Genomic DNA, 20,504 nt, shown 5'->3' on the forward strand with positions numbered 1-20,504 from the left:
TACTTTCTCCACACCAATCATGATTTTTAGGCCTCTATCATATCCCCCCTTAGTCGTCTCTTTTCCAAACTGAAAAGTCCCAGTCTTATTAATCTCTCCTCATATGGAAGCTGTTCCATACCCCTAATAATTTTTGTTGCCCCTTTCGGAACCTTTTCCAGTTCCAATATATCTTTTTTGAGATGGGGTGACCACATCTGCACACAGATTCAAGATGTGGGCATACCATGGATTTATATAGGGGCAATATGATATTTTCTGTCTTATTATCTATCCCTTTCTTAATGATTTCCAACATTCTGTTAGCTTTTTGACTGCTGCTGCACATTGAGTGGATGTTTTCAGATAACTATCCACAATGACTCCAAGATCTCTTTCTTGAGTGATAATAGCTAATTTAGACCCCATCATTTTATATGTATAGTTGGGATTATGTTTTCCAACATGCATTACTTTGCATTTATCAACACTGAATTTCATCTGCCATATTGTTGCCCAGTCACCCAGTTTTGTGAGATCCCTTTGTGACACTTCACAGTCAGCTTTGGATTTAACTATCTTGAGTAGTTTTGTATCTGCAAATTTTGCCACCCTACTGCTTTCCCCTTTTCCCCCGATTATTTATGAATATGTTGAATAGCACTGGATCTTGCACCAACCCTTGGGGGACACCACTATTTACCTCTCTTCATTCTGAAAACTGGCCATTTATTCCTACCCTTTGTTTCCTACCTTTTAACTAGTTACTGATCCATGAGAGGACTCTCCCTTTTATCCCATGACAGTTTACTTTGCTTAAGAGCCTTTGGTGAGGAATTTTGTCAAAGGCTTTTTGAAAATCTGAGTACATTATAGCCACTGGATCCCCCTTGTCAACATGCTTGTTGACCCCCTTAAAGAATTCTAGTAGATTGGTGAGGCATGATTTCCAGGTACAAAAAAAAAGGTTGATTCTTCCCCCAACAAACTCTGTTAATTTGTCTGATAATTCTGTTCTTTACTATAGTTTCAGCCAGTTTGCCCGGTACCGAAGTTAGGCTTATTGACCTGTAATTGTTGGGATTGCCTCTGGAGCCTTTTTAATAAATTGGCGTCACATTAGCCATTCTCCAGTCATCCAGTACAAAAGCTGATTTAAATGATAGGTTACATACCACAGTTAGTAGTTCTGCAATTTCACATTTGAGCTCCTTCAGAACTCTTGGGTGAATACCATCCGGTCCTGGTGACTTATTACTGTTTAGTTTATCAATTTGTTCCAACACCTCTGCTAATGACTCCTCAATCCGGGACAGTTCCTCAGATTTGTCACCTAAAAAGAATGGCTCAGGTTTCGGAATCTCCCTCACATCGAAAGCTGTGCAGACTGATGCAAAGAATTAATTTAGTTTCTCTGTAATGGCCTTATAATCCTCGAGTGCTCCTTTAGCATCTTGATCGTCCAGGGGCCCCACTGGTTGTTTAGCAGGCTTCCTACTTCTGATGTATTTAAAAAAATGTTTGCTATTACTTTTTGAGTCTTTGGCTAGCTGTTCTTCAAATTCTTTTTTGGCCTTCCTAATGATAGTTTTACACTTCAGTTGCCAGAGTTTATGCTCCTTTCTATTTTCTAAATCCTCACTAGAATTTAACTTCCACTTTTTAAAGGATGCCTTTTTGCCTCTCACTGCTTCTTTTACTTTGCTGTTTCGCCACGGTGGCACTTTTTGGGTTCTCTTACTATGTTTTTTTAATTTGGAATACACATTTAAGTTGAGCCTCTATTATAGTGTCTTAAAAAAGTTTCCATCTAGCTTGTAGGAATTTCACTTTTGGCACTTTACCTTTTAATTTAAATTACCTTTTAATTTAACTTCCTCATTTTTGTGTAGTTCCCCTTTCTGAAATTAAATGCTACTGTGTTGGGCTGCTTTGGTGTCCTCCCCACTCCCCAGGGATGTTAAGTTTAATTATGTTATGGTCACTATTACCGAGCGGTTCAGCTATATTCACCCTTGGACCAAATCCTGTGCTCAGTTTAGGACTAAATCAAGAATTGCCTCTCCTCTTGAGGGTTCCAGGATTAGCTGCTCCAAGAAGCAGTCATTTAAGTGTTAAGAAACTTTATCCCTGCATCCCGTCCTGAGGTGACATGTACCCAATCAATATGGGGATAGTTGAAATCCCCCATTCTTACTCATTTTTTAATTTTTATAGCCTCTTATCTCCCTGAGCATTTCACAGTCACTATCACCATCATGGTCAGGTGGTTGGTAGTATATCCCTACTGCTATATTCTTACTATTCAAGCATAGAATTACTATCCATAGAGATTCTGTGGTACAGTTTGGTTCATTTAAGATTTTTACTTCATTTGACTCAGGCTGGAGTTTGAGCCACAGTCAAGCTAATGAGAGACCACTAATTAATCTGCAGGTGTTCATGCCCAACTCAAACACTTGATAACAATGTTCAAAGGATTTATACTCAATTGAAATTATGTCAATTGAATTGTGTTTCAGGTGATGTTAAGTCGGTCAGATCATCAAACAGCATGACTTCCAAATGAAGCGTTTTGTGGAATTGAGTGCCACTTTAAGAGAGGAAGTACTGCTTTTCCCCTTGTAAATTTATGTTATTAAATCCATTTCAGGTTCTTTGTGTGTGACTCAGATATACTAAGGCACTGTTGGAATCCCTGTTTGTTCATTTCAGCCCTCTAGTTCAGGTTAATAAATTATCAATTTCCCAAAGAGTAATAAACACACATAATAGGTTTTTTCATCCAATTTTGAAATCAGGTACCTTCAAGCATGACTGAGGAAGAATGAAGGGATATTTTCCATATGTAGATAAAACAAAACAATTTGGGCACTATAAACACTGGTATGATTTAAAACAAATTGCACCAATTCAGAAGCTGTTGCTCTTCATGGCTTTGAGACAAAGCAGGAGTATTCCTCGCTTTTGAGTTGACAGGAGAAAAAACATGGAACAAACTTTTCCTTTTTATTTGCAAATACAGCGTACTGCGAACCACTATTTGGAAAGATGATCTTCGTCTCCTAGTTTTGCTTGGTAGATTGTGTTTTTCAGACAGCTGACCCTAAACTGTCTGAGCCAGAACCTGAGGTCTGACTGAAGCACACAACAAAGGGTGGGGGTGTACGTGTGCAAAGGTGGTATAAAGCTTACCTTCGCGTTCACCTTCTCCTGGGGCTGCAGTAACTTCCTCTGGCTGCTAAAGGCACCAAGGGGCTGAAACCACGACCATGGATTGGTCCCAACCCCATACCTATCCTCCATGAACTTATCTAGTTCTTTTTTGAACCCTGTTTTAGTCTTGGCCTTCACAACATCCTCTGGCAAAGAGTTCTGCAGATTGACTGTGAGCTGTATGAAGAAATACTTCCTTTTGTTTGTTTTAAACCTGCTGCCTATTAATTTCATTTGGTGACCCCTAGTTCTTGTGTTACGAGAGGGAGTAAATAACACTTCCTTATTTACTTTCTCCACACCTCTATGATATCCTGCCTTAGTCATCTCTTTTCCTAGATGAAAAGTCTCAGCCTTATTAGTCTCTCCTCATATGGAAGCTGTTCCATACCCCTAATCATTTTTGTTGCCCTTTTATGTACTTTCTCCAGTATGTCTTTTTTTGAGATGGGGTGACATCTGCATACAGTATTCAAGATGCGGACTTACTATGGTTTTATACAGAGGCAATAGGATATTTTCTTTCTTAATTATTCCCAACATTCTGTTTGCTTTTTGACTGCTGCTGCACATTGAGTGGATGTTTTCAGAGAACTATCCACAATGACTCCCAAGATCTCTTTCTTGAGTGGTAACAGCCAATTTAGACCCCATCATAATATATGTATAGTTTGGGATTATGTTTTTCAATGTGCATTTCTTTGGATTTACCCCATCCTCATCCCCAACAGCAGGTTAAGGGGGATTGGGGTAGGAGCCTCTCTGCCAGCTCTACACCAGCAGGAGATTCCCCTTGCACTGGAGTGATACTCCCACAGGGGGATACGCCAGCTCTATAGCCAGAGTCTGCCAGCAGTGCAGCTCAAGATGCCCGACCTGCACCAGAGGACCTGGCTTTTTATGTGTACAATGCATGACACTAATGATGAAATCCCAATCAAGTATTTGCTTAAGCCAATGTTCAACGGATTTACAGATTAGTACAAAGTTCTCAGTGGTGCTATTAAAACATACAGATCATTAAATTGACATGCTACCCAAATGAAGGGGTTATTTTTTGTAAATGGATGTTAACAGAGGAGCATACTACAGAAAAATGTGAATGGCTACATGAGACACAACCTCCAAATGTAGTTATTGTCATCAAAGAGGCATTACGATGGCAAATATTTAGATACAAGAGAAAAAATAGGTCTCCCAAACTCTCAGACAGCAGAAATATTGATAAATATGACCTCTGTGTTTAGTATAATCCTGAGAAGAGAGAGATGGGAATGAAAATTAAGACACTAAACAAGAATAACGAAGATACTAGACTAAGCTAAACAAACAAGTAGATTCTAGACACAATGGTAATACAATGAGTACCTTTTAAAATGAAGCAGTAGAGGGCACTAAAATGCAGTCTATGCTTTCCAGTGACTGTTTGGAGGGTGAGGGGGGGAAGAATTGGATTTAAAGTCCAACTTTTAATTCACACCTATTGTAACACACATCTGCCTTTGTTATATCATCTCCAACCACGCAATAATTTGGCCTGCAAGAAACTAGATATCCTGGATATCTCATGGGAAATGGCCAAATCCAGCCTCTTCAGGACAAGACAGAGAAACTGAAGACAACCCCTACCTCCAAAATGAAGAAACAAGTGTGGGTGTTCCTAGGCTTAGTAAGCTATTACTGCCATTTGATACCCCGCTTTTCACCTTTGACGGACCCCACAAAGACACAGCCGAAGCAGCAGATAAGGCCGTGTGAGGAAATCTTTCAAAAGATCAGGGACATTCTGTGGTGGCCCAGAGATTTTTCATTACCATTTACTCTCCAAACCAATGCATTGAGTGGGCCTAGGAGCTGTATCATCACAAAACGTCCAAAGAATGGAGCAGAAAATTCCAAAAGTGAGAGACAAAAGATTCCCCCATAGAGAAAGAATATTGGGTTATAAGGTGGGCTGTGATGGTAGCAGGAGTCCTGTTTTATGTAATAATGGACCATACTGCCATATTACAGTGGGTGCAGGCAATGAAGGACATAAGGTGATGATACTCAGTGCTGGATCTCTGTGCTTCCCTAGTACTACAGTATGAGAACACAGATTTCTTTTCCTGGGCAGGAGGAGACATTAGAATGTGTGATGTGAAGATGGAACCCCCAAGCCCATTCTGCCAGGGAAGGTATGTGACAGGATGCACCAGGCATTCGCTGCCCCCTGCTGGAGACCCTGCTGCCTTGGTGCAACCTGCCCTAGGAAGCTTCCCTACAGGAAGAGAAAGGCAGTAATTTTTGGACATCCCGGGCTGCCCAGAAAGGCCTTCCAGGGTCAACCACTGATGGAATCAACAATACTTGGTCCTCCAATGGTTAGACGGCTAGGAGCAAGAAGCAGCCAATATGGGCCCCGCGGGGCACATAAAAAAAAAAAGGGCTGCTGCCTCTACAAAATGGCAGTTGCGGGGTGTAGCCAGAGGAGGAGGAAGGCTCTTCCCTCTACCCTAACACAAAAATCCAGGCCTGGCCAGGGCCTGTTGCTGACCTTACTGTGCCAGCTTTTTGATTTCTTTGTGTGAATGTAAGGCCTGGGCAGGCCAGCCTGAATTAGACATTGGTTATACTATTGACAACTAGGTGAGCTCGCTCTGTGCGACATCATCAGTGGCTCAGTCGAGCTGTTGACCTAGACTGACCATTTCTAGATGACCCTTCTGTAGGAGACTAAAAAGAGCTTGACTGTGTACAATACTAATGTGCACATGTCCTACATTTTTCTCATCCAGATATCTCAAAATACCTTTCCAGAGAGAAAGGGTACCCCATTTTTACAGGGGAAAGTGAAGCGCAGAGGGGCGAAGCAACTAGTCCACAAAGCAAGCGAGTGGAATTGGAAGAGTCAGGAACAGAATACTGGATTCCTGACTCAGACCTCTGCTCTAATTACAAGTGCTTCTTTATAAATGATTTGTTAATAAATTACCATTATTAATGAATTACCTTTATGAATGAGAGAGACAAGGTGAGTGAGGTAATATATCTTTTATTGGTGGAAGAGACAGGCTTTTGAGCTACACAGAGCTCTTCTTCAGGTCTGGAAAAAGAGATTACCTCACTCATCTTGTGTGTCTCATATCCTCGGATCAATACAGCTACAACATTGAAAACAAATTTATATGTAGCTTTTATTATTCCACTTAGTGTATTAAAAAACACAGATCAGAGCTTTCAGGCCAGTCGCTGAGTAAAACCAAATAAAAAATGAAGATGATTCATACACAGGAAATTAAATAGAACTATTCCATAGATTTATTTGAAAAATACTTACAAAAGCAAGTATGTTTGACCCTAAAATAGCTAAACTTATTCTGTGTTTACATTGGTGTAATTAAGCGTGCAGCATTAACAGTCGTTTCTGTTTGAAGCATTGTTAGTTTGCCTGAAGGAAGTGGGGAAAGTTCTGGTATACTCTGGGGCAATGTCTCCTTCCCCCTTCCTCGGTAGCAACTACAGCTGTGGCCTGTGCTTGAAGTCTCAGCACAACTGAATGTTGGGTTTGCCTCACTTACCACCAGTCCTGTCATGTTTAGATTTGCTGGAACCTGGAAGGTGGATCAGTTTTTCCCCCAGTAAGGAACACAAGAGGGAGGTGGAGGAAAAAACAAACGGAAAATAGCATATTGGCTTTGTATGCAATGAATTTAGCAGAACTACGTTTCATGCTTGAGTCCTTTAAAGAGTGGTCCTTTTTGCTAATGGTACATCTTTCTTCAAAATAAATGTGCACCCGTGAGCTTATCCACAGCCAGTGCCCCTTATACCTACTATTGACTATAGCGTGTACTGCTGAGAGGGGCTGGGATTGGAATAGCTGAGAGCTCCCCACACAGACAGCAGTTCAGCAATACAGGAAAAGAAATACAGTGCAATTAGTTCCCACATACCGTATAGCTATGTTTTAAGACAAGACTAGTAGAGCTACAGACTGAACAGTTAGCTGCCTTGTTATTAACTGCACCTCAGCAACAGTTACAGTTCAGACAGTCTGCTCACAAGGGGGTTTGATCAATGCTGGGAACACATTGAGTGGAACAAGACCTCACCAGCCGCTATTCTGCAGGGTGGCAGGAGCAGCTGCTGCTCGGGCCATCATCCTTTGGTGCACCTCAGAAGCAGAAGAAAAAGTTCCATCCACCATGTGCACTGGTAGTGTTCTCTGGCCACCAGGCTGAGGGGTAAAGCTGTTCTGACGCCAGTCTTCTTCTGGGGGCATATCTACTCTCCTTGGTCCAGGGGCCTTAGTACGCGAGGGAGGCACAGGGCAACCCTGAGAGGCAATAGGGTCCCAAGAAAGCCCCTGTGGTACTCTGAAGGTACTGTAGTCTGTGCTAGGACGTGGCCTGCAATTGATGGCATAGGACTCGTGCATTTGGTGTTGGGAGGGCTGCTGGAGGAAGCTTTCCTGTAACCCCTTGTCTGGCTGGGCAGTGTATCCCAACTGCAATGTTCGTTTGTCTGGCAGTGTTGCTGTTTGTCTGGCATTGTGGCTCATCTGCAGCCGATGGCCAGAGATCCTTGATGCTCCACCTTCCATATGCTGGTCAACAAGAGGTCTCTGACCTTGGGAAGAAGAGCATTTCTGTGTGCAAGGGAGACTCCTGTAGCTCAGTGCCATACCTGGGTGGTCTTCACCTTGGAAAGTTTCACCCCGGTCAGGCACAACCAGAAGTTTTTGGACGTTCTTCTGATCTCCTGTGGGGAGAGGGGGAAAGAGTTCAGTCAGTTATATTTTAATTTATTTTCCTCTCAAAACCTCTTTAACTGTGGCCCACAGCTGATATGAACGGGTAAACTGAACCAAGCCTAAACCACGGCACCGACTGACCTATGATTCGGAATGAGTGAAAACTGAGCAGCACACTCCTTTTATTCACTTTCCTTCTGCAGCTCAACCCACCCCCAGAAAAGAGCTCCAACCTGTCTTTCTGCAGGTGCAGTCACACACACTAATGGGACACCAGATTTCCTAAACAGTCAGCACTTTTTGTAACATGTTCAATGTCACCTGAGAAGGAGCCCAATAAGAAAATTAAAGACACATGTTCTAAGGGTTTCTGGATAACTTTCATGGTGGCCTCTCATGCAGGAATTTGTAGCACCGACAGGATTGTAATTCCAAAAGATCTCACACACAAGTGATTTTTGAGGGAAGTATCCTATATAACAGAACATAGTACTAATAACCAGCTCCTCCTCAGTCAGTCACTGTGCACCCCTCCCACAAACACAGTTAAATACAAAAAAACTTGGTGGACCTTTGGGTCATCTCTGAGGAATGTGTGCATCATTTATAGCTTCATTTCTTGTGTTAAAAACAGCGTAATATAATTAATCTAATAGGAATGGTGTGTTATGAGAACATAAGAATGGCCATACTGGGTCAGACCAAAGGTCCGTCTAGCCAGTATCCTGTCTTCCGACAGTGGCCCATGCCAAGTGCCCCAGAGGATGCTATAGATGCTATATAAAATAGTAAGAAGAGTTCCACTGGGTTATGTCAGACACTTTTGTTGGCCAGGTACCTCCTCCTGTATATATGTAATGAAAACATTACCACAACTATTGAAATACTTAACAGCCATACCTCTAACATAAAGACTGCCCCTTTATATTATATCCATATAGCACAGCATTATTAAAGCAGTGTAGAAGGGACAGTGAAGAAAAAAAGGCAATTTATCCTTCCAAATTTCTGAAGGGATTCAGGCAGTTGATAAAACCATCACTATGGCAGACAAGATCCAAAGAGCTGTCCTTCAGCAACAGCAGGGAAAGAATCACACACAGCATTTCTGATCATGCAGGAGGGTGAAGAGTCCTGTGATTACCTGATGGTCTACGTGCCTTGCCCACCATGCTAGGCATCAGTACATCATGGGACAGGTTCTGCATCTGGGTTGGGTAGTGGTGGGGATCAAAGGGTAACACAGAAGGATCGTGGGGAAAAGGGAGGGAAGTGGAGCTGGAAGAACGGTGCGTGGTTTCCTTTGGCATTTTCCTCACATTTGGTGCTTCCTTTTGACAAAATGAGAAAGGAAAGAAACCACAAATGATGATTAAACACAAAGTTGGGCTCAACCAAGAAAACATGGTGGGGATCCAGGAAGGAGAGAGGGATGAGTCACCAGAACAAGTACCTGAATCTGTCTATGAAAGAGAAAGAAATGCAAGATGATAACAATACCCACCCCAGAAAGGTTCTTTGGTAACAGATCAGAAAAAACAGATCAGATAAAAACCCAACATACCCGCTCAGAAAACCCCCCCACCATCATACTCGCATCTCACTCAGAACAGCAGCAATAACTGTGTGCAAGAAAAAAAAAATCAATCTGCTTTTTCCTAATCACCTTTTGAAGGGCTGGGCCACACATGCCAGGAAAATGTAAACTATTGAAGCCTCTCCCTTGCTAAATATGCTTTATTAAGAGCAAAACAGTGATGTAGGGCACAACTTTCTAATACGGTAGTGGAGTTTGAGCTTTTGCATCAATGCAAGGTTGGGATAAGGCCCTACCTACAAGTGAAAGTTGCACTGGTTTAATTAAATGGATTTGAAAACAAAATTTTAGTCAAACTTGTATGATTGGACTAGGCCTAAAGCTAAAACTTGAGTCATGCTATAGCATTCAACCTTGCTTAACACTGAGTTTGCAGCTCAACTCTCCCATTCTTATTCTGCTACTTTCAAACAAAGCTAATGCTTTTAGCTTTCCTTTGAAGAAGTCTAAACGTGGCTAGTGAAAAATCAGAATAAAACCAATACATCACATTACTTCATACTCTTAAAACTTTCTCCTCCTCAAAGAAATCACCCAGCTAAACACTGACAGCAATCTGTTCCTGCTTTTCTCAGACTTACAGTTCAATAAAAATCCCTGCTTTTCAATTAAATGAATTTGGTGGAACTCTGAAAGGGGAACATTATTTAGTGCAATTAGACCCAGCAACAGTCTTCATTCCCTTAATAAGCATGTTGACCAAGGGAGCATACTTTCCCTGCCCTTTGAGCAGGAGGGTCAGCTAGCCAACACCCACCTCACCTTACATCCAGTTCCACTAGAATTTGTTCAGAAATGAAATATAGACAAGCATGGTTTAAAAAAGTTAAACAAAAAATAGTGTTAGAGTAACTGAACTTTACTTAATCAGTTGAAAGGACACAATCAACTTGAAAAAACAACAACTTAACTTCTGCCTGAAAATACGGTACATTTTTCAAGTTTCAGATTTGTTACATCTAACCTGAGAGTATTGACAAAGATGATGGAGAAAAGCAGTCTCTCTCTGTTTTTAAGTTGTTTACTTTGTACAAGTAACAGCACTTTGTTTATAATCACTATTTCTTGAGGAAGGTATGCCTTATAAACACTAACAAGGAAGAAAAAATTTCCTTATATATACCGTTAAAGAATTATTTTGTTAAATCACAGCCCATATTGTTTATGGGGGCTCTATTAAAAACTGTAATTTTTAAGCTAGTCAATATCCAAAATAGATAAACTTCAGATTGACTGTGTCCCTTTACCAGGGTTAGCCCTGTTAGCACACATACACAAGCTTTGGTTGGCACAATTCTAGGTGTGGTGACTCTAAAAGCAGCCAATTTGGTTACTCCAAAATAAAAGCTGACTTCTCCATCCAACAGAGAAAAAAGGGAATGATTCACTGGAACAAATTTTCATCCTTCTGAACTGGTATCAATGGTGTTCAATTGCATGCCTTTCCTGTTACTACTTGCTAGTGGAGTTGATGAGGGAAAGGAGGAGGAAAAGCAGCTCCCAACTCTATCCCAAGCAGTCATCTCTTTGCAATGCTGAGGTTCATTCTACTTACAAAACTATGAGAGGAGACCAGGGTCTCTTCCCTGTTTGTGATGACTGTCCCACTGAGACTGCGAGCAATGCGACGGAAATTCTCTGCACTGTACATCTCCTCTTCTGGCTCCCTGCTATGGCCTCTGGCATATGCAACCTGCAGACAACGTTACCACATTCAGAAAGATCTCTCCATGGAAAATTGCATTGAACAGTGATTCAGGAGAAGAAGTTGATAAGAATACGATGGACTTAGTGAAATACATTAATCCTTCCTTTTCTTACTCCTGCGGGAATTCTACACCACTGCATATGTGCAAAATTAATGTCCCCCGCAGATTTCTTTGCTTCCCTGCAAAAAAATGACTTTCTGACAGGGAAGCTGCAAGAGCAGTTGTGCACCATTCCCTAGCAGGGCAGGTACATTGTTTCAGGCACCCACAGCAGCCGGCAGAGAGGTAAATCATTGTGGGGCTGGGGACACCCCAGCTAGCGGCTCCTACCCTGAGCTGGGATCAGCTGTTAGTCCCGGCTGGGCTGGAGGCAGGAAAGGACGAAACTTCCTCTTCCCCCGCAAGGAGTGACTGGGGCTGTGTCAGACCCACCCCCGGAAACCTTCCCCAACTCCAGGAAGCTCAGCATCCTCCCTCCACCGCTCCTGAGCTGTTGGCGGAGGGGTCACTATACAGGGAGCTGCTCCACCATCCACCCAATCCCCGTGCATCCAGACCTCCCATACTTAGACACCCTTGCCAAGCCTCCCCCTTGTCCTCCATACCTGAAACCCCACTGAACCTCAACCCCTGCATCTGGAGCCTCCCCTGCAACCAGACTCCCTGCCTCCTGATGCCCACCCCTGCACCCAGACCACCCCTCACTGAGCTTCCTGCACTCAAACTCCACCCTGATGCCCCACCCCCTGCACCACCCTGAACCCCCACATCCAGACCCCCATGCCACTGACCTTCAATTAGCTGCACCCAGTGCCCCACTCCCCCAGCACCTGAACTCCCCCGCTGAGACCCCCACATCCAAACCCCTCCGCTGAGCCCCAACTACTTCACCCAGAAGCCCCTGCAGAGTCCCATTGCCCCTACACCTGGAACCTCTGTGCATCCGGATCCCCCCACACCTAGACTCCCCACTGAGCTGCCTGCATCCAGATTATCCCACACAGAATCTTCTCACCCCACACCTGGATCCCCCCACACTGAGCCCCTCCACATTTGGATCCTGCCTGGTTGAGCCTGCCTGCCCCACACCTGGTGTGCCTGGGGTAGGCCCAGGCTTTGTGCTGTGTCAGGGTTGGGTGCAGCCTCACTGCTGAGTTTGTGTCCCAGGGGTGGGGGGCTGCAGGGTGATTTCCCACCTTCATGCAGCCAGTGGCCTGTGCTCCCCACTGCCATGCTGGAGTCTCTGCATTTATTTATTGACAAATAAAACCTGCAGAATTTTGCAGAATTTTAAAATATTATACACAGAATTTTTAATTTTTTGGCACTGAATGCCCTCAGCCTCAGGAATATTTAATTCATTAGACCTCATTCAGGTCTAACCCAAAAGCATAAAGCAAGTGAGTCTGTTAAATTCTCATTAATAAAAATAGTATCCTCATGATCAGTTTTTCACCTTATTATGTACATTGGCAGACACGTGCAACTGAGATTCTATGTCTTATAATTTCTTAAAGACAGGATTTAAAGCCTTAATGGGATGAGTCTACCCAAAGGACTGCTTGCTGCCTTGTGCTCCATTATGGCAGCTGAGATAAGCAGGACTGGAATTGATGACTATCCCAAAACATAATCTGAAGAGTTTTGGAGCCTTCTCAACTCTTCTCACCATGATTATTTGCTTCCTTTCATCGCTGGTGGCTAGCAAGTGGTTTATTCTATGTTGGAGTGGGAAATGTTGCTTCTTTTTACCTCTTTCCTTCTGCTCTCAGCTTGATAAACAGGTTCTTCTATTTGCGAACACTGCATTTTCAATCATTTTTTTTCTTGAGTGCCCAGATACTTTCAGATATAGGTACCTAAATATTACAGCTAATTATTTAACTGGCTTCTCTGAGAAAAGCTATCGAGTATGAAAACTGAGCAGTATTCAAGTGAGTTAGAAAGTGTGCTCCAAAGGTTCTGGAAACAGCAGCACAAGACAGATTGTAGTGCAGGTAGTGCTACCTTCTCTTACTCCGAGTGGACCAAGGAGCATTAGGGGTCAGCTATTATTTGTACATTATACTATATTAAACCCTCTACTTTCAAAACATGCAAGATGACATGATCCAATAAAGGAGACAGTGTAAAAGCAGTTGATATAATATGAAGAGGCAATTCCTAGGAGTTAGCAATGGAAAACATCTCCTTGCAATGCAAAATGGTTCCCTGCAGTCCATTAAAGTATAATCAGAGGTACTAGCTCTGAAACTGTGAAGACACATATCCCTGAAGAGGTCACCACTTAGAATGTAACACTGACCCCAAGTCACCCACTTTCTTAATGCTCAATCCCAAGTAGGACTACATAAAATAATCTCTTTAAAGTTCAATATGAGTGATACTACTGCCTCTCATATGGAATTTTTTCCACTTTTCTTGCTGCTGGAATGTCCAATTCCCCCACAACCACACAACATTTTAGGTGCTACCTTGGAGACAGGAGAGACAATGGCTCCATAGAGATTGTGCTCAATCTCTGCTGTTGACGTTTTCGAGAGACCCATGCTGGCTACAGTGTGAAGCTTCCTCACAGTTATGTTTGCAGAGACTGTGGAGGGAAATAAAGAAGTGAGATTAAACTCAAGATCTGACTCTGCACTTGTGGAACATGATTAGTTATCTCAGCAGTGGCTCAAACAGAGAGTGAATATCTATAGACATAAAAGAACGTTACTTACCAATAACCGGAGTTCTTTGAGACAAGCCCCTGCACAGCCACACTTACAGGATCAAAGTATCTGATCACAAGATTTCAGAATCTCTAGTGAACAGTGTCCATTGGGGTGACTTATTCCTCCTCCTTTGCCCCCATTCAGGGTTCTACAGGTTTAAAAGGAGTAGCAGCCCCAGTTGTTCCTCAGTTCCTTCTGCTAATTCAGGAATTGTGAAACTCAGACCCCAAAGAAATGGGGAAGGTGAGTGAAGAAGTATGAACGTGCAGAGGCTCATCTCAAAGAACTCCCGTTACTAGTAAGTAACCTGCATTTTTTCAAGTGGTCTCGGCACATTCTTATTTGTGGGAGTTTAGTGAGCAGTACCAGCTCGAGGAAGGAGGACTTTAGAATTCTAGATTAACAAGGACTGCAAAATTGCCAAAAATGAATGCAACGTCATGAGTGACTACAATCTTTTACTCTCCCCAGACAGGCCACAATTGAAAAAAGACACCTGAAAGCATATGTAGAGCTTCAAATAGCAGCCTTCCAAACTGACTAAGATCACGCAAAGACAAGCTATGTAAACAACATTAGGCCTAGCTGAGTATCTTTTAATACCTTCAGGTAGCTGAACACCACCTTGTCATAACAACAGTCATACACAAACTGATGCATTTGGGCAACCTCTGAGCTTTGATGGAAAGATCCCCAGTGCCATCTGTTAGCCACTATATAAAAATTAAGCATAGAATACACCATATTAATAGGTATGGTATTAATAAAACAAAACTATATATATTGGTGTTGGGAAGTTATGTCAAGTGAATTTATTATACTCTTCCCTCCCCTTGGGGGGAGGAGTGGAGTGGGGGTAGGGCCTGGGGATGAGCTGGGAGGTTTGGGGGTCAGTGAAAAATTTTAAATCAAAATGGGGGTCCTTGGGTTACTAAAGGTTGAGAACCACTGCATTAGAAAATAGGAGACTTGTACAAAGCATTTATGCATCTTTGGCTTTGACCAAGTACAGATAGGGAATACTTTCATAGCTCATCAACACGTGGAATGTAGTATTCAACACTAGATATGGGAAACTATAGACAAGTACCAAGGACAAAGCTGGCACAAACTAGTGGGTTAAACTTACATTTTGTGTGTAAAGAGCTTTTTAACTTGTAAAATCATACTATAAATACAACTAGCTGAAATACATATCTTTGAAGCACAGCTTCTGCATAAAGTGAACGTGCTGCAAGAATTTGCTCCACAGAAGGGGGTATTTATGTTTCCTTTTCATATTGTACTATTGTGTCTTAAGACAATAAATTTGGCTAAGCTTGGTTATTTGATCTCTTGAAGATTTTAAAGAAAAAGCCATGAATGTAGTCAAACAACTGGCTACATCTTTTAGTAATTACATCCCATATGCCCTTAGTTTTTGGAGGGCACTTGAAGATGCAATCATTGTCTAAGAGGACCACATCTAAGATCCATGAATATCCAAAGTATGGAATCGGAGTTCCTGACTGTGAATTAAGCTTAGGAAAGTAATAGCCTGAGTAGGATGGACACAGAATACCACCATAGTCAGGATGCAGCAGATCATACATCATATTCTATTCAGAAAAAGTACTGATAATTAGTCCTTTAGATCTGTATCTTGTTCATTCTCTGGGCTGGAAGGAAGGAAATACGTATGGAGCAGCTCAAATGTACCTGTCTCACCAGAGCACCCTCAGTAATGGAAAATCCAGTTTCCTTTGCCATGGCCATTGTGGCAAAGCAACTACCACAAGCAGCTCCAATGGTATACAGAGCAACCACATCGTTAATTTGGTTATTGGAGAGTGAGCAAAAATTGATGACCTGTGCCCCAGAGGGTGGAAAGCTCACACAGCAACAAAAATGCACCTTAAGATAGTCTAAGTTAAAAGCAAGGTAGGGCTGTGAAACGCCCACTTCATTTTGTGCTGCTCTGATGAATTTTTTCCAGTTAATTGTTAGTTGTGCTCGGTCAAAAACCTTCTGTTATCCAATTTCTCATCTGCCAGGGAAAGATGGCCGCTGCATTCTCAGAAAAGGGAAACTTCTTGACCCTAGATCAAGCCGCCATTTGTCAATTGCTGTAATACATTAGTGTGGTGTTGTCCATCAGAATTGGGACAGATTTGGATTTAATCACAGGGCTTAGCTCCAATAAACTCATGTGGAGCCTGATGTCCTGGAGAGTGTGAAAAACAAGTTGAGTATCACTGCAAATGGTAAGGGAGCTGTTTTGTCTTTCACAGGTAAGCATCTTGAATGTCCTGAGACGTTGTGGCTCAGGTGTTCATTGCATCAAGAAGGTGCACTGGTAAGGAATCTATACTCACACCAGGAAGTTGCAGGTTTGAACTCTAAGGAGAGCTCCAATGACCCCACCTTTTTTGGAGGGATGAACGGGAACTATTTATAGTAAATTCCAAGGACTGGAACAACATGCATATTTCCTGAGGACCAAACTCTAGCTATACACATGGATTCCCTAACATCTGAGAAAAATAATTAGGATAGTCAGGCAACCGGTGAACTCTTTGTGCCAGAGAGGCCAAAGACATGTATGATACAGCTTTATTGGTAGTGTCCCCTTTCCCCCACTGAGGCTCTCTCAAGTGCCAAGCACAAATGCTCCATGAAAACAAAAGAAGTGCTCAGAAAAGGCAAAGCATGAAAGTTCTCAGATGTATCTGGCCCAGAGAAAAGGTTCAGAACCACAGGAATAGCAACAGTGGCACTAGCCAATTTCAGACTCTGGACCAGTGCTGACGAAGTCCCTGCGCTGCTCCCAAGGACTCCTTGGATAGGTGCCCCCTCCATACTAGAGCCACTCTGGAATGGGACACTAAAGAGTCCCCCTACTGATTCTGAACTGGAAGCTAGTTGTAGCAGCAATTTGGTAATCCAGAGAGTCACCAAAAGCCAGATGCCTTGTGAGGTGTTATTTAAAAACTCATAATTTGCTGATCAGTAATATCATGGCAAAATGGATGTATGTATGCAAAAGTATGTTTTCCAGGGAAGTGTGGGGAATGGCCAAACCAGTTCCTCAGAGACAAAGGGCAAGCTGACACCTCAGCCAGCTGTAAACACGGCAGATGAATCATTACCTGCTAAGTGGCCATTCTTTGGCAGGAAATAGGCAAGAGCAAAAACCTATATCTTAGCAAAGAAACAGCATGAAGTTTCCTTTCACACAGACTGCCTATCGCCTTACTCCCAGCTGGAAGTAAGGAATGCTTCTCAAAGGAGGGACAGGACTATAAAAAGAAGGGGCAGACACCCTAAGGCATCCTCTCCTCTTCCCTCTCTAGCCATTGATTTACTGCACAAGAATGGATCTAGGCTACGTCTACATTAGCACTTTTGTTGGTTTAACTTATGAAAAAAACCACACCCCTGAGTAACATAAGTTACATTGACAGAAGTGCTGGTGTGGACAGTGCCATGGTGAGAACGGTTGGCTGGAGAGGCTTCCATCACTTGGGGGGTTTAATTATGTTGATGGGAGAGCTTTCTCCCGTCGGCAGAGTAGCCACAAGGGAGACCTTACAGCGGCACAGCTGCATTAGTAGAGCTGTACCACTGTAAGCTCTCTAGTGTAGACATGGGCAAAGGAAGCAGCCACTAAACAGAAGAAGGGATCCTAGTCTAAGAAGTTTGGCCAGTAAGACTCTTGAGAGCATGTGGTGAGAAAAATTTTGCTTTGAATTTAACATAGTTTGTTAAGTTAGGCATTAGTTGTGTTTTATCTTTATTTTTCTTGTAACCATTTCTGACTTTTATGCCTCATTACTTGTATTCACTTAAAATCTCTCTCTCTGTAGTTAATAAACATGTTTTATTGTTTTATCTAATCCAGTGTGTTTAAACTGAAGTGCCTGGGAAACTCCATGTGGGGTAAAAAGTGTACATAACATATACATATATATATTAAAGAAATACAGATTTTATATGAACTTGTACTGTCCAGGAGAGGGCTAGGCAGTACAGGATCTACATTTCTGGGGGAAAATCTAAGACTTGGAGAGTACTGGGGTTTACCCTGCAGTATAACCAAGGGTGGTAATAGGCAAGGTGTGGCTGGCTGGCTGCAGCACACACAAAGACATAGCTGAGAGTCACTTGCATGGTGGAGGCTGTTTGCGAGCAGTCCAGACTGGAGGCTACAACAGCAAAGCCATGTAAAGGGCACCCCAGGTTAGAGGGGAGGAGTGACACAGTTACTTATTATTCTGGATTGTACCCTAGGTATGTTACTGTGGCCAGACCCTGAACTAGGATGAGAATCTGCTCTTTTTGAAACTGCAGTTGACAGCACTAGACAAACTGGTCAATCCATAGACCTCAGTGCCCCTCATATGTAACACGAACACTTTAGCAAGTGATTTTCCAGTATCAGTGGTGCTGAACCATTAGTAAACTCAGATGAATCCAGGAACTTCACGCTAAGAGCAGTATCAATTATGCTAGGTCCTCAGAACCTGACTAGATCAAGGCATCAAGATCTGAGGTGCTCAGTGCAGATCACGTTGGGCACAAAACCACTTTTCCAAGTGGTTTCCAAGAGGTGAAGGTGGCAGGTCCTCAGCACTAGACTTAGTCAAACTTGGACAGATCTGGGAAAACAGAACTACTTTATCAAGTGGTTCTCCAGAGTTAACAGTGCTGGATGCTTAGAACAGGATTTGGTCAACCAAGTTTGATCCAAAGACCTTCATTCCACTTGCACCAGGCACAGAACCATTCTGGTGTGGGTTATCTCCAGACTTGATGCTGGGCTTCTAGATAGACAGATTTAGTTTGAAGAGTCTCTCTGTCAGATGAGGTGTGTCTCTCCTTTTTACAGGTCCAGCCTGTGTCAAAACCTGTGTCAAATGGTCATCCTTCTCTCCACTTCTTTTTCTTCTCTTTCTTAAGAAAAGCTGATTACCTAACTGACAAACTACAAAAATATAGTCCTTGAAGGGCAGAAGAAAAAAAACATGTTGAGGGATGCATCGAGGACACTGCATGTAATCTAAGCTTATTGGATCTTTGGGGATTAGAAGGAAGTGAAGTGTGGTTGGGATCACTCCCCTTTTTGCACTCTTGAAACCCTGCCTGGGGAGGGAAGAGTGAGTGGCTCAAATGGACATTGCTCACAAGATTCCAAGAACTCGAGACACAGATGCTGTGATCCCACAAGTAGGAATGTGCAGAGGGTACTTGGAGGAAAAAAAAGGTACAAAAGGTAAACAATCACTGTTTTTGTATAAATGGTTTTATACTGTTTTATATCCATTGATACAAATTCTATGGTGTGAAATTTTTAGTCAATAACGATTCTTTCGTGAATAGTTTTAACTAGATGTCATGTACTGTCTACATAGATTCACAGATATTTAGGTCAGAAGGGACCATTATGATCATCTAGTCTGACCTCCTACACAATGCAGGCCACAGAATTTTACCCACCACTCCTGCAAAAAACCTCACACCTATATCTGTGCTATTGAAGTCCTCAAATCATAGTTTAAAGACTTCAAGAAGCAGAGAATCCTCCAGCAAGTGACCCGTGCCCCATGCTACAGAGGAAGGCGAAAAACCTCCAGGGCCTCTTCCAATCTGCCCTGGGGGAAAATTCCTTCCCGACCCCAAATATGGCGATCAGCTAAACCCTGAGTATATGGGCAAGATTCATCAGCCAGATATTACAGAAAATTCTTTCCTGGGTAACTCGGATCCCACCCCATCTAATATCCCATCATAGGCCATTGGGCCTATTTACCATGAATATTTAATTACCAAAACCATGTTATCCCATCATACCATCTCCTCCATAAAGTTATCGAGTTTAATCAAAGCCAGATAGATCTTTTGCCCCTACTGCTTCCCTTGGAAGGCTATTCCAAAACTTCACTCTTCTGATGGTTAGAAACCTTCATCTAATTTCAAGTCTAAACTTCCTGATGGCCAGTTTATATCCATTTGTTCTTGTGTCCACATTGGTACTGAGCTTAAATAATTCCTCTCCCTCTCTGGTATTTATCCCTCTGATATATTTATAGAGAGCAATCATATTTCCCCTCAACCTTCTTTTAGTTAGGCTAAACAAGCCAAGCTCCTTGAGTCTCCTTTCATAAGACAAGTTTTCCATTCCTCGGATCATCCTACTAGCCCTTCTCTGTACCTGTTCCAGTTTGAATTCATCCTTCTTAAACATGGGAGACCAGAACTGCACACTGATTCCAGGTAAGGTCTCACCAGTGCCTTGTATAACGATACTAAGACCTCCTTATCCCTACTGGAAAAATTATACTAAGACCTCCTTATCCCTACTGGAAATACCTCTCCTGATGCATCCCAAGACCACATTAGCTTTTTTCACGGTCATATCACATTGGCAGCTCATAGTCATCCTATGATCAACCAATACTCCAAGGTCCTTTTCCTCCTCCGTTACTTCTAATTGATGCGTCCCTAGCTTATAACTAAAATTCTTGTTATTAATCCCTAAATGCGTCACCTTACACTTCTCATTATTAAATTTC

General features: G+C 42.5%; 1 protein-coding gene across 10 annotated transcripts in view; it reads right to left on the reverse strand.

The window, feature by feature from the left end:
• Positions 1–6,488: 6,488 nt before the first annotated feature.
• USP54 (ubiquitin specific peptidase 54) overlaps positions 6,489–20,504 on the reverse strand; it is a 270,753-nt gene continuing 256,737 nt past the window's right edge. For 9 of the 10 annotated variants that reach the window (XM_077821027.1, XM_077821025.1, XM_077821032.1 and 6 more), the window contains 4 exons: positions 13,711–13,829; positions 11,083–11,220; positions 9,075–9,261; positions 6,489–7,938 (listed from right to left, as the gene is read on the reverse strand). In XM_077821027.1, coding sequence (XP_077677153.1) covers positions 7,286–7,938; positions 9,075–9,261; positions 11,083–11,220; positions 13,711–13,829 — 1,097 coding nt within the window. In that variant the 3' untranslated portion in view covers positions 6,489–7,285. The remainder of the gene's footprint in view (positions 7,939–9,074; positions 9,262–11,082; positions 11,221–13,710; positions 13,830–20,504) is intronic. The other variant, XM_077821031.1, reaches the window with a different exon arrangement.

This window comes from Eretmochelys imbricata, chromosome 7 (genome assembly GCF_965152235.1).
Source record: "Eretmochelys imbricata isolate rEreImb1 chromosome 7, rEreImb1.hap1, whole genome shotgun sequence".
Taxonomy (NCBI): domain Eukaryota; kingdom Metazoa; phylum Chordata; order Testudines; family Cheloniidae; genus Eretmochelys; species Eretmochelys imbricata.